This window comes from Ixodes scapularis, unplaced genomic scaffold (assembly GCF_016920785.2).
Source record: "Ixodes scapularis isolate PalLabHiFi unplaced genomic scaffold, ASM1692078v2 PGA_scaffold3__209_contigs__length_174095766, whole genome shotgun sequence".
NCBI lineage: Eukaryota > Metazoa > Arthropoda > Arachnida > Ixodida > Ixodidae > Ixodes > Ixodes scapularis.
The window spans coordinates 15,096,690-15,109,928 of NW_024609868.1; the positions used below are offsets into that span (position 1 = coordinate 15,096,690).

Below are 13,239 nucleotides of genomic sequence, written 5' to 3' on the forward strand. Positions count from 1 at the left end.
ATTTCACGTAACACAGAACTTCGAAAACACCACGTCGCCTTTGCTGCGCCAGCCGAGGTAACCGCCATCTTGAAACTGGCGCTCTCGTTGGGTCCGAGATCCCTCGAGAACGTCCCGCAGAGCCCGCTAGCCCGCCACGCAAAATCCCCAGCGTTGCGTGCGTACGCAATACGCTAGCTCTTCTATTGCGTTCTGCGCACGCGCATTCCCGACCCGCAATTTTATTGCGTACGTAAGGCTTTAGCGTACGATCCACTAAAACTGTCAATTGTCACAATTCTCGCCCGAGTATTTACGCAGTGCTCGCATCAAATCTATGAGCTGTAAGTGAATATCTTTATCATAGGGTAATCCATGTGACTACGACAACAATGCGATTCCCGTTCTACGTAAACAAGGTTTGCGAAAAAGAGAAAATAAATAAATGCGGTATTTTTATAAGATGGGTGGTGCTCTTGGTTGGGGTGGTGCCTAGGGCAGGGTTACCCTTAGTCCTTCAGTGCCTGCGGTGAATAATGCGTGTTTCAAGTGGTACCTTTGGCAGGGGTTTGTAACAAATAACGTCGCACCATTGTCTCTTTGTGACGGTGCGCGCGCTTCCCTTCAGCACCACCCGGATACAAAGACGTTTTGCTGAATTTTCTGGGTTACCAAGAGAGGGGAAGCGCGCTTTCCTGCCCTCTCTACCCCTCCTCGTTCCGCGCGCTCTTTCTACACCACCTGTTTCTGCTCTTCTCTTTCTTGCCCTTTTCCGCCCTCTCCACTTCGTGCTCTTTCTCACACCAGCTGCTTCTGCTCCTCCTGTTTCTGCGTGCTGGGTCCGTGGCTCAGTATCTGTTTCCGGCACTCGTCTCGGGCGGACGCAGGATCATTAGGTCCGAAGGAGCGATGATAGCTGCCGTTGCCGGTATCTCGACTTATTCATCCCGGAATCTTATCCATAGCACTGCCTCCCCTGGCATCGGGAGATATGTTCTTGAACTAGGTGTTTCTTCACGCAGACGTTACGGGCCCACTTGGGCGTCCTTCTCGCCCTAAAAGCGGGAGGGACGTACCAGATGAATCACGTCTGGCTCTTCACATTCCAGTCACCGGGAACCCCACGAAAGCTGCTAGACACCCGGGAGCTGGAAGTTAAAGGCAAGAAGTGTCTCGTCGTGGATCCTAACGACAGCGGTGCGCCTCAAGCTTCATCGGCTCCCATTCCAAAGTAGCGACGACTTGGTTCGGCAAGCGCTCTAGCCGTACAGAAAGGTAAGCGAGGTCACCCGGGAAACGTGGAGGGCTGACGGCTCTGCGGGCGTCCAGTCCACCACGCGGTTCGTGAAGATGACCCTCAAGAACGGCGTCACCAAATATAATCTTCCACACCGTCTGCGAGTGCAGGAAGGGAACGTGATAGTGCTGGTTTCCCGTTGGTGCAAGAGGACGGGCCGCACACGAAGAGACTGTTGTGTGCCTCGGTGCGAAAAGTGCAACCGCGTCGGGCACAAGGAAGACGACTGCGTCCGCACTTATGCAGCGGTGACGGAAGTTTCCACTAGGGGAGTTGGGGTGTTGATAAACACGCCATGGTTGAGGAAAAGGCTGAGGCAGCCGCAACGAGCGCCACGCCTGAGGCACCCGGCCCCGTCGCTGCAACGCCGTCCAAGAAGGCAGCTGCAAGCGAGGCACCGGATGAGGGTGACTCCAGCAACACGACGGAGGAGCCCCCGGCCAAAGTACCACGCGCTCCAATCGATAACACGGTGATAAACCGTGTCCCTCAAGTTCAAGACCCAGATGCGGGTGGGCTAACGAAGACATCCTGACTGGGCCACGGACAAAAAAGCACATGGCCCAGTCAGAAGCGCACTTGGCTTCCACGCCCCTGGTAACCAGTGTTCTATTACTGGCAACGGTTGCTGGTTTTCTTTTCAAGATCGTTTAGCGGTTACGGAATGACCAACCTACACATTTCGTGCTTACGCGGCTATATGATGTTGGTTGGCCCCCTAAAGGTACCGCTTTAAAAGATGCTTCTATCCTTGTAACCTTGAGACGCTTCTTGGTTAGTGGCGTTGTGCGCAAGTATGTTTGTGTTACACTAATACCAGTAAACTTGTGTAAAATGAAAAACGCCAACCTAATAACGTTGCACGTCCCTTAAATAGAGCGTTTAAGAATAGGGGGCCCTAGGGCCTTGGGTTCCTCAAACACTATAAGCGTACGCAGTGAGACGCCGCAAGCGCTTTGGGGGACTCAAAGCGTGGGGGACCTTTATTATAAAACTTCCTAATTATACGTTAGGTATTAGAGAGCGTGAGCCGTTAATCTACACCGTTACACATTGTAGATAAAAAACTTTAGCCAGTGCAGTATGACTTCTATTCTGGGGCATTTAACTTGCATCACACAGTGGTAATGCACAACCAGACGACGGTGCGATTCTCATCCTGAGGCCCTAAGGGGGACACTTGGCGCGAATGTTGACGAGATTTTGTGACCGCCGCGATTGACCAGCGTCGCGCTTGGCCTTGGGGCTGGTCAATCCCGGGAGTCAGAAATCTTGCCAACTTTGTCGCCGAGTGCCAAGCTTAGGGCCCCTGGTCGAAACTGGCTGGGATGGGGTAGAGCATCACCTCCTCTATACTGACAAAGCCTGGCAGATCGCCACGAGACACGGCCGCCGAAATTGAAAAGGTAAAGCGGCAGACAACGGATGAGAAGAGAGCCACGTGACGGGCGCCCCGCTGCGGCGAGACGCCGAAACACGCTTCTTCCGAGCGATGGAATGTCCGCTCGTCCTCTTCGCGTTCCTCGCGCTACCGCTTCTTTTTTCGTCGGGGTTGAAAACTATGTTTCGGGTACACGCCGCTGCAAAAGCTGTGCGCTCCGCTGAATACCATAAATGCTCTGTGCTACCAGATCCTCGCGCTCCAAATCTGCGACCGGGCACTCTATGGCTCCGTCGTCGAACTGCCAGGCTTTGTGAGTACAGAGGAGGCTATGGGTAGAGCCACTAGGATGGGGATCGGACGAAGGATCTGCTCAGCAGCGCGCGTGAGCTTTCGCTTAACGGTCTAAGGAGTTCCGTAGTGCCACTAAATAAGCTACGCTTCAGAGTAACGACACTTGGCCATATTGTGGCTTAAAATCATGGTTGCCAGTTATCTGAAGCTTTATCTGAAATCACAGGAAATGCTTTTCCGCCCTCCACAAATGTTTAAACCTTTCGCGACAGAGCAAAGCAATATTACATTACCTTCTTAACACCGAATCTAATGCTGAGGAAGTCGCACTTTTGAATCATGACGATCGGCCGTTGCGTCTGCTCTGCATACGAGCCAAAATGGCGGCGCCCACAACAATGTCGGGCAACGGAGTGCCGATACTCTAAGCGCAGCTTATTTAGTGGCTCTAGAGTTCCGGTATCTGCCGCGCGAGCTTTCGCGCATATTAAATACCCAGGAAGGATAGGGGAAACGTCAAGTTCGTTATGCAGGTGCTCCCTTCCACTTATCTCTATACGACTTTGTCTCTATGGTCCCTTCGGGTATTTAAAATACCGGAGAACCTAAATAACTAAAGGCGATAAAAAGGCAGAAATGAGCTGACATGAGAACACAAGCACACGCAGACGCATACGCACAAACACACACACATCCGCGTTTTCCCACTGCTTGCTTTGCGCCTGCCGCACTAGTAGAACATTTGGTGCGCCTCCGAGTTTCCCACGAGCTTCAAGTCGTTCTAAAATGTAGTGATATAGTAGTTTTAGATTATGATCATCATATTTCTAATTAGGACTATTAAATTAATTTCCTAAATAAAAGGTAATTAAAGACGCTTAGTTAATTATCTGACTGATCGCAAAGATTAGCCACCCACATAATGTCCCCTTGGCCGTATAACTCACCTGCCCAGACTGTATTAGTGCATCTTCTATGTTTTTTGTTTCTAATAAATCGGTTCGAACTAAACTATAACACCTAGCATATATGTAAAAAAGCCACTGAGGTTCAAACAAACTTGGACAGTCTAATCGGACGTTTCGGAGGGGGATACTTGTTCAAGCGTGACTTCAAGGTGAATAGGGTTACAGCATGACCGAGATTCTCAGTCGGAAAGGGAGAAGAGAGAGCATATGTATATATATACAATAACACTTTCACGGAAAATAAATAAGAGACTGAAGTCACTGAATGACTCCAGCATGAACGTGTCGACCACGGACACGAGAGCCGCTTTCAAATCTAATACCTTCAGTGTCTTTAAATAGTGAATCCAGTTCCTGGAACTTTCTTCGTAAGTTTTACTGTTTTTCCTAATGTAATTTTCTGTGGCATTTCCGAAGTGAAAAGTGAGCGTGCGCAGCGTTGGTGGCCGCTCAAGTGCACGTACGCCCCCCCAATAGTTTTGACTGCGCGTATGGCAGAGAGGCAAATTTTGACAATTTTAAATGAGGTAACATCTGTAATTGTAGTGCGCGGAAGGTCGCAAAAGCGCTGAAGGTGGCAGAAGGATATACCCAACTCCATAGTCTTCAAAATTAAATCTAGCAATTTTTTTCAGCTTTTTTTTTTGTTAAGGCACTTTATTTATTTTCATTTTGGGTATATGCCCTTGCGGCAAATTGTGCTTCCTCCCCTACTTTGGAGCCTTGTATCGCATAAGGCCGCAAATTAGACTGCTCATGCATCGTACAAATGACGCGGAGTCTCTCCGCAGACACGAAGACAAAATTATCTGCGCACACGCCTGAAGCATCTTCGAAGCATGTTTGCTTCATAGATGTGTACGCTTTAAACATATCTGCAGACAGTTTTGGTGCGACTAATTTGACAGCACCGTCATACAAGAAAGCAGCACACCTCAGACAGCGTCTGCACACTGTCTTTTGTGCGGTGTTTGACCACGGTCCTACACCAAAATCACTTCTTCCGGCGCCGACCATACAAGGTCCCGCAGACTCTCGAACCCATCGCGAGGAACCCTCAGTTAACTTCACGGCGTCCGCGATGACGTCACTCATGGCGTGGCGTCTCCTGGAACTCCTCCGACCTCCGCAACAAAACCCTTTTCGCACCGCAAGCCTCTTCTTTGACCAAGTTCAAGGTCAGGACTGCTCCAGTGCCTCCGTCCTGTGGCTCGCCGCGGTGCATCGACCTCGCAGCCGAGAGAGAAAACATGGCCGCTCGATAGAATCGGTCGGGGCTCTCCCTGTGTTGGGCGGAGGAGAGATTCGGCAGGACCAGTTGTTCGGGGGGGTCAGCCGGTTTTCCTGCGGGCCGAGGATCACGGCTCCCCCCTCCCGTCCCCCTCCACGGCTGCTCGGTCACCGGGGCTCTGCTCTTCCGCGAGGGGAGAGGGGGTGGGTCTCCTATAAAGAGCCGGTCCCGTCTGAGCACCCGAGGAACCGTTACAAGTACCACTCTGCCTCTGAAGGACGCGCGGTGAGCAATCGTTTGTTTACTTTTCGGCGTGAAGCGCGTCCCCGCTGCCCTGTCGGTGGCTGACCGTCGGTTGTTGTTTCACGGACAATGAGACCAATGATGTTCGGTCAACGGTCATCGGGAGAATGCGGTGATGTAAACAGTTCAATCGATGCACTTCTCTTAAAATCAGTGCATGCTTAACGTCTGACCCACACCGTAACTTTTCCCACACAATCTTTCTTTCACTGTCTTTTCTTTTGGGTTTTTTATTGTTGTTCTTGGTTCTAGGTTCTTTTACGCTTAAGTTACAAAAGTAACTAAATCAGAATGGCGTGGAGTGACTGTTTTGCGAGGCTGCAGCATTGCTCATAACAAAATAGTGCAACGCATAATATTGAGATAATAAAAGTCAACGTAATGTAAAGGCTACTCATTTAGATTTTGTAAGCTCTTGCTAGCATCTCGAAATCATTTAGCGCAATTTAACCTGTCCTTCCCACCCAGAACGAGGCGTATTGTTTTCTTACGATTAAAGCATAAGCTTGCTCAAATACAACTACATATTCCTTCGGCTGAATTAAAAAAAAAAAAAAAAAAAAAAAAAAGATTGAAGACAAGGCTAGCAGGACGCAGACCTCATGGCTACTGGTCAACAGGGAGAGTGATATATCTGTGGGAGTAAGTCTATGTCTTCGCTTGCACGTTACATAAACAAACAAGGAAGAAAGAAGAAAAAAAAGGAAAGAGCGTGGCAGTGACAAACAAGTGCGTGAACACTCAGACGATTCCGCTACAGAAAGAAGGAACCTGATTTCCTGCATCCTGCCGATTCACGGATGACCATGAAAAGTGTCATTCTCCCCATGCTCCCCTTGAGAACATAACACAGTATTTGTTAGTGCATTTTGTGTCAGTACTTTTCTACTAAAAGCTTTACTTGACGCTCAGGGTGTATTACTGTATTTTCCCTTCGCCCCTATCTAAATTTTAGCACTGCTTAGATTAGAAGAGAGAAAACAAAAGGGCTACTTTTGCTGCTTTATAACAGTAACTTTAAGCACGGAGCTATTATCCCCGCTAAATGTCATCAGCAAGAACTACTCACGGTCAGTAGGTCAATGAGTCAACTAACTCATTCGATGAACAAAACAAAAGCTGTCACCATAACAAACAAAATTTATAGTCAGGATAGGGCGTTCAACTGCCAGTGCTGTTAAACGGTAGAATAAACGTGGTGAGTCGCTGTTGGCGTTTCGTGTCTGACCACGTATACTGTCACTTTTTTATATCGTTCGTTTTTTTTTAGCTTTATAAATATTCTCTTTGTAATCACTCTTCGTTAGGTCTTGAAAAGGAAGGCACCCAGAGGTAGTCTACTATAATTAGTTTTTTTTTTTTTTTGTATGGAATCCTTTCTTAATTTTGCGAGGGTTACGTAAGTAGAGTAGGACGCCAGGTTATTCAAGCTAGATTGGTCGATTATAACTTATTAGAGCAAAGTCCCAATTACGCAACTGCCTACGGCGCCAATTTTCTTCAGCGAAAACAAAAAAACAGGAACCGAAGATGCGTGTCCTGGCTGCTGTTCTCTTGGTGTCGGCGACTTTTCAGGTGAGCTCACTCCATTACACGCGCGTTTTCATTTATTTATCCTTCTGTTCACTGTCGCATTGGCCTGACATGAATGTATTAGACACCGCGTACACATTTACCGTTTCAATGTTGTTTTCGTACAATCGGGTTGCAGATAGAATACGTTTAAAAGCAAAAAGAAAATACATTTCAATATATATTTTTGTATTGTTCTTAAGAAAAAGAAGTACAAATAAAAGAATGAAGTCTATCTGCCACACTCTGCGTACGAAAGAGCATCACTATTACATTTGTAGCGCAATAATTACGGTTATTCGTATTTAGAAATTTAGAATTGGGTGGTCTATGTATGTGCACGTTGGAATCAAGTATCGTCCCAGTGATATTATTACGAAACCATGGTTTGTATTCCTGTTTGTTTAGAGTTATTAGTATATATTTATCGATTTCTCAAGGTACTTTTATTTTATCAAATTGGTTATCAAATTGGTTTTATAGTAATATCTGAAGAAATATTTTAGTGAGCTAAGAATTTCATACTATATCTCATTAGGAGGTTTTTACGTGCGTTTGTCAGAGCGTCACAATAAACTTCGATTGCAAGTATTCTTGTCTTCTGGAATTATTTACTTATTAAAATGTAAACAACACTTATATTGCTTTTTTCTCTTACTTCTTGTGCTATACACCTGTTTTTTTTTATAATCTTCTGTTTTGCTAGAATCGTCAATTAAGCCATATATTTCTTTACTAAAATATTTCCAGATTGCATCCGCGTACAGCTGCACATGGAGAGGCGTTGAGTGTATAGACTACGAAATCCTGTCAAATGAAGCCGTAAGTAGTTCGTTTTTGTGTTTACCTTAAGTGATTTAGCACATGTTGTACAATTTATTAAACTATCCCATCGTAACGCCGTTCTAATTCCTGGTCAAACACCAGTTGGAAGCCTCACTCAAGTAATTATAAAACCATCAAAGCATGCTTTACTTTGCACGGCAGAAAGAACTGCGATGCCTTGTTTATCGAGATCACGCTTACACAATTTATTTTTTGTAACACGTGCTCTTTTTTTTGGGGGGGGGGGGGGGGGCAGATTATGTTTACTATGCCTGATATGGTTACTTGGTATAATTTCGTATTATATACGACCTCTGAGGTCGTTTGAGTGGGTTAATAATGAAATAGTCGCAACAGTGGTGTGCGCAGTTGAGAGTTCATTTACTGCTAGATAAACAAGCGGGGCTGCGGTAGCAAGGAAAGATATATTAAGGACTACAATTTTTATACATTTATAATTAAAAAAAAATAGTAACTCGGAGTGTTTTTCGGGGGGAAAATTACCAGGGGCCTTTATCTTCGAAGTTCTAGAATGCGTCAAATTAATTATTTAGAATCGCTTAAATTTGTCCAGAAGTCGTGTAAAAGTCGTTTCGTAGAGTGTTCTTTATTGATTTCCCCGCTAAATTTAGTGGGAAAATTGGCGTCATCTAACCTGCCAGCATGTGACTTTATTGTATCATGTGACAGCAGGACTTGGCGCAGTGACGACACGACGTGAAGTCACATGACGTCAACTTTCACGGCTCAATTTAGCTGGGACATTGATGTCACAGTTTTAAGTCGTTGTGCCACGTCATACCGTGACGTCACGTGACGTCAATTTCCCCAGAAAATTTAGCGGGCAAACGCGTGGACGGATGGACGGACAAATACCAGGGATAAGGGACTCGATTCAAAAGCGCTTCTTGCTTTAAAATGCTGAACTGCAACCTTGTGTTCGAGCGACGAGACTGATAAGTCTTCCTTATCGCCCGTCGTTCTCAGGAATACGAAGAGCGTCAATATCCCGAGACCATGTGGATCAGCGTGACGACGCAGGCCACGTCTCTCTACGACGCCAAGAGGAGGAGCTTCCGCAAGCTCATATACTACATCCAGGCCTTCAACGACCAAAGTGAGACAGGGTTCCCGACCTCGAAGAGTTTGATGCCAAAATCAACCGATATTTCCTGTATTAGGATTTGTTTTTCGTTTATCGAAGTTTAGATTACATGACAAGTCGAGGGAATGGCGTATTTGTACATCTGTCAGACGGGCAACTAAAATCTCATTTAACCCGAAGGACCTTTGTTGTAAATGCCATTTAGTCAGTGCCACAGGGAAACTCACAGAGCATTCGGGCTAAATGGCACTTATTTCGCCCTAATTCCATTTACAAAATAGCATTTACACTGAATCTCCTTTGGCGTAAATGACATTTTAGGGGCCCGTCTGCAAGATGTATAGGTTAATACAAAAGGTACAGAGGACTCATTTTGATTTCTTAATCTTATAACAGTAAGACGTTGCAGCGGATTTGAAAAGACCGCTTGTTCATCGTAACGATTGTGAAGGAATACTCATTGGGGGAAATATTTCCGATTCTTGCTTAAGAAAATAGAGTGCAAATAAAAGTGGAGAAAAGAGTCCTAAAGGCGCCTAACAGTCAGCAGACTAAGCGCACACTTGTAACTTTGAAGATTGGGTATGGCCAAGACGGTGCCAAGTGAGCTGAGCATGATTGATTGGGAAACGGCATAACTATACGGAGCGCAAGTTCGTCTGCGTCTTGCACAGGGGGTTGCAGTGACGTCAGAATGCGGAGCTCTGATTGGCTCTGATTGGAAGGATAGTGGTTATACCACAAGGCAGCTATAGCGATGAGGTCTGCCCACTATTCTTCCAACAGAGCCAATCGGAGCTCGGCCTTCTGACGTCGCTGCAACCCCTGTGCAGGAAGCAGACGAACTTGCGCTCCGGATAGTACCTCTGACTTCGTAGCCAATCAAAATGCGGCATTAGCCGATAAGAGTACCGAAAAACCAATCACGAAGCGAGAAGCGTGAACATCGTAAACCCTGCGTTTTTTTAAGCTGCGATTGACTAAGGACAAGTGGCAAACTTCGGAAAAATTCGCAAGTAAACTGCATGGAACGCGCCATGTTGCAGACGTGACGGTGGACCTGACGACGCCTCACCGCACCCGGGTGTCTCGCGTGATGAGCAGTCGGAGCCTGTCCAACTACACGATGGCCTTCCCGCTGCCCAACAACCTGTACGGCAACCCTCCCAGGGCGCTCGACAAGGAGGTCTTCATCCAAATCGAGCCTCCCAGGAAGTACATCGTCAAGTGAGCGCTGCCACATATATACCAGGCTCGAATGTGATGCACTCGTATGCCCTCGCGATGAAAATGCTAGGATATAGGACGAGTTATCTAAAGTTTGGCATCTTCTCGGAGGACACAATCAATCAGGGTGGGGACTGGTACGAGAAAACAAACATCACTGCTGATGACCTTCCGAAGTTAATAAATTGTGAGGTAGAAGAAAAAAAGAAAGAAAGAAAAACGTTTGTTTACGGTTTATGCAAAGGAATGTAACGCGCAGTTCTCCATAACTTGAAGCACCACAAGGTTACCCAAATATTGATATATTGCAGGCTACTCGAAGCTAAACTGATCATGGCAGCAGCTGTAATGGCTTTCTCAGGTTGAGTTGTAATCGGGGAGTTAAAGCCTCACCACGTAGTTTGAGCTGTATGCATGGGAATAGCTCAAAACGAACCATCTTGTGGCGGCGCAAAGTTTGGGGAGCACTGTACCTCGAAGAGGCAAACCATACAGCTGTGTGACTCATCCCAAAATATTTCGAGAACCGGAAACGTAATAATGAAGTAGCTCAACACCGCACGCAGATAACAAAGCGTGGAAAGTAACGTATCACTTTCTTGGTATAGAGGCATCCTTCGTGGTACACACTGAACAAAACGCAGAACTACTTACTTGTCTCCCAGGTAACAGTATCCATGCCAGACAGCTGGCACATATGAATAGTTGCTTATAGCACAGAACTCCTCATTCTTACGCCGTATGTAATACAGGGCACGCCTTTCTGGGTACAGTTGGAGCTCTTCCGCCTCTTTACTGTTTTTTCGCGACGGTAAAGTGCTGCTGTGACGTCACACACCCGATGCTCACTGTGGCCTCTCCTAACTTCAGGGTGTTCGGCGGAACGCCCACCGAGCAGGACTGGCTTCGTCAGGCGGAGGGCTTCATCCAGAAGATGCGGAAGGACAGCAGGGTGCTGACCGACCACTACTACGTGGCCCGCTACGACCTGGTCTTCTGGGTACTCGAGCGCCGGAACGAGATATGGCTGGTGAAGAAATGAATCGCTCGGCGCGATTCCTTTCTCACATATGTCGACAGCAGAAACCTGCTAATGATCTCCAAGGTGTTGTGAAGTCATCTTTTCGAAGACCGAGATTAGCGTTATCGTTCTAAGTGCCGCAACCTTTTTGCGAAGGGAGATGTCTGGTAATACATTGGGTGTGCTGCGCACGCGACCAAAGCGCAACAGAGCTGGGATTGAACAAGCTTTTAAAAGGGCGCATGTTCATTGTCACTTGTGGTTGAATTGATTCTTCCAGTTCTAGACTATATAGGGCATTGTTATTATGAATGGCGCATGAAAACACCTTTGCTCAACATATAACCATTCAAAGTGGCCGGAACGTTGATAACGTCGCCGGGCTTGCTCCTGTAATCAAATCATCATGTAATCTGGGGGAAGGCTTAGCGAAGTTTGGTGCCAAATCGGACGAATTTTTTACCTGGAACATGATTCAGGAGCATCAGCCTTCGAGCTATACGCGGAAGATACATTATTATATTGTTTTACAAATAAGTTGTCATTTTTATTCAACACATGTAAGGCTTGCTGCGAAGTCGCTGGAACCCGCTGCTCTTCAGTTTGCCTGGTGCTCACTGAAACTTTCGACGAAGTGAATAAAGTGTATCGTTTGTAGTCCATGCATATTCTACAATGGCAAAAAAAAAGAGTAAAGACGCTATTGTATAGAATTCCTGTGCGGAACATCGCTGCGGTCACACTTCGTGTTGTTCTCGAAAGTATCATCGTCATATCTTCTCATAACTATATACCTTCATACTGCGCTCATCGACGACATTATGTGCTTTCAAATAAACAATGTGCCAACAATCCTATGTTCTTCACTTCCTTCACCGCAACAACAATAGTGAGAATTGTCCCGAATATCATGAGTTTCTAAGTTCGCTGTAGATAAAAGCATACAATTTATCAAATATACGTAACTTTAGAGACCATACGAGTTGAACCCGTAGTCAATAAACGAAAAAAAAAAAGTTCAGCCTTTTCACTTTGGTGAAGAAGGAAAAGCAGCGGAGCTGTAGCTTCTGTTCTTGGCGGCGGCTTTCCAGGCGTCGATGTGCTGTCCTTTCGCCAGATAATCTGAAGCGCTTGACGCAGTGGAATTCGAGGCGACAGCGGGTTCGCGGCGATTGTGGACCCATTCGCGCTGCTGCGTACGTCGCCACTCCTTCCGCACCCGGTCTTCTTTCGCCGAAGAAAGGGCACGCAGCCGACCTATCGTGAGTCCAAACCGAAACTGATAAGAACGTTGGAAACAGCGCGCAAAACAGACGAGGACGAAGAAGAAACACGTGACGTGCGCTGCGCTCCTCACGTGTGCTTCTTCGTCCTTGTCTGTTTTTCGCGCTGTTTCTTACGATGAATTTCCACCAACTCGCCCAACTACGTATTCTTCTATGATAGCTGGAAAGGTGTCCGCCATTTCTGAACGACGGTGGCAACCAGACTGGTTGTCTGGTTGCCGCCGTCGCTTATAGATGGCGGTAGCTGTCCAGAGCTTTGTGTGGGTTTGTGCCGACATTTGTTTAGTAGCGGGCACGATCCTGTGGAACCTAGCCCTTAACAGCTCCGCTGTAAAAAACAAAAACCCAGTAATACTTGTTTTCTTCTTATGGCTCCAATATACTGTGCACGCAAGTCAACTCTCGAAAAAAAGTTATACAGTCAAAGTATATTCATATTGTGTCATGAAACGCTTCGCAAAGTATGCTTGCTTGTAAATTCGTTACTTGTAAAACCACGGCCGGACTGGAAGCGCGCGCTCCAGTCCGGCCGTGGTAAAACATATCCCTGGATGTTACCATGATTGTCAGCACCCTAATGTTTGGGCGTTCGGCAGGAACAACGATAAGGGGAAAGCGGCAGTTGTCCGGCCTCCAGCTGACTATAACACCCCACCCCAACAAAAAAAAAAAAAAAAAAAAAAAACCAGCGTTAGCCCGGGGCCAGCACCGTATTTTTAGGGTGTTAGCCCTGGAACAAGCTATTTGACG

At 46.7% G+C, this 13,239-nt stretch overlaps 1 protein-coding gene across 1 annotated transcript; it reads left to right on the forward strand.

Moving 5' to 3' along the window:
• The first annotated feature begins 6,983 nt into the window (after positions 1-6,983).
• LOC8053216 (heme-binding protein 2-like) lies at positions 6,984-11,224 on the forward strand. Its single transcript, XM_042292577.1, has 5 exons — positions 6,984-7,028; positions 7,776-7,847; positions 8,838-8,967; positions 10,002-10,182; positions 11,053-11,224. The coding sequence occupies exons 1-5, from the start codon at positions 6,984-6,986 to the stop codon at positions 11,222-11,224; spliced, it is 600 nt and encodes a 199-aa protein (XP_042148511.1).
• Positions 11,225-13,239: the final 2,015 nt, after the last annotated feature.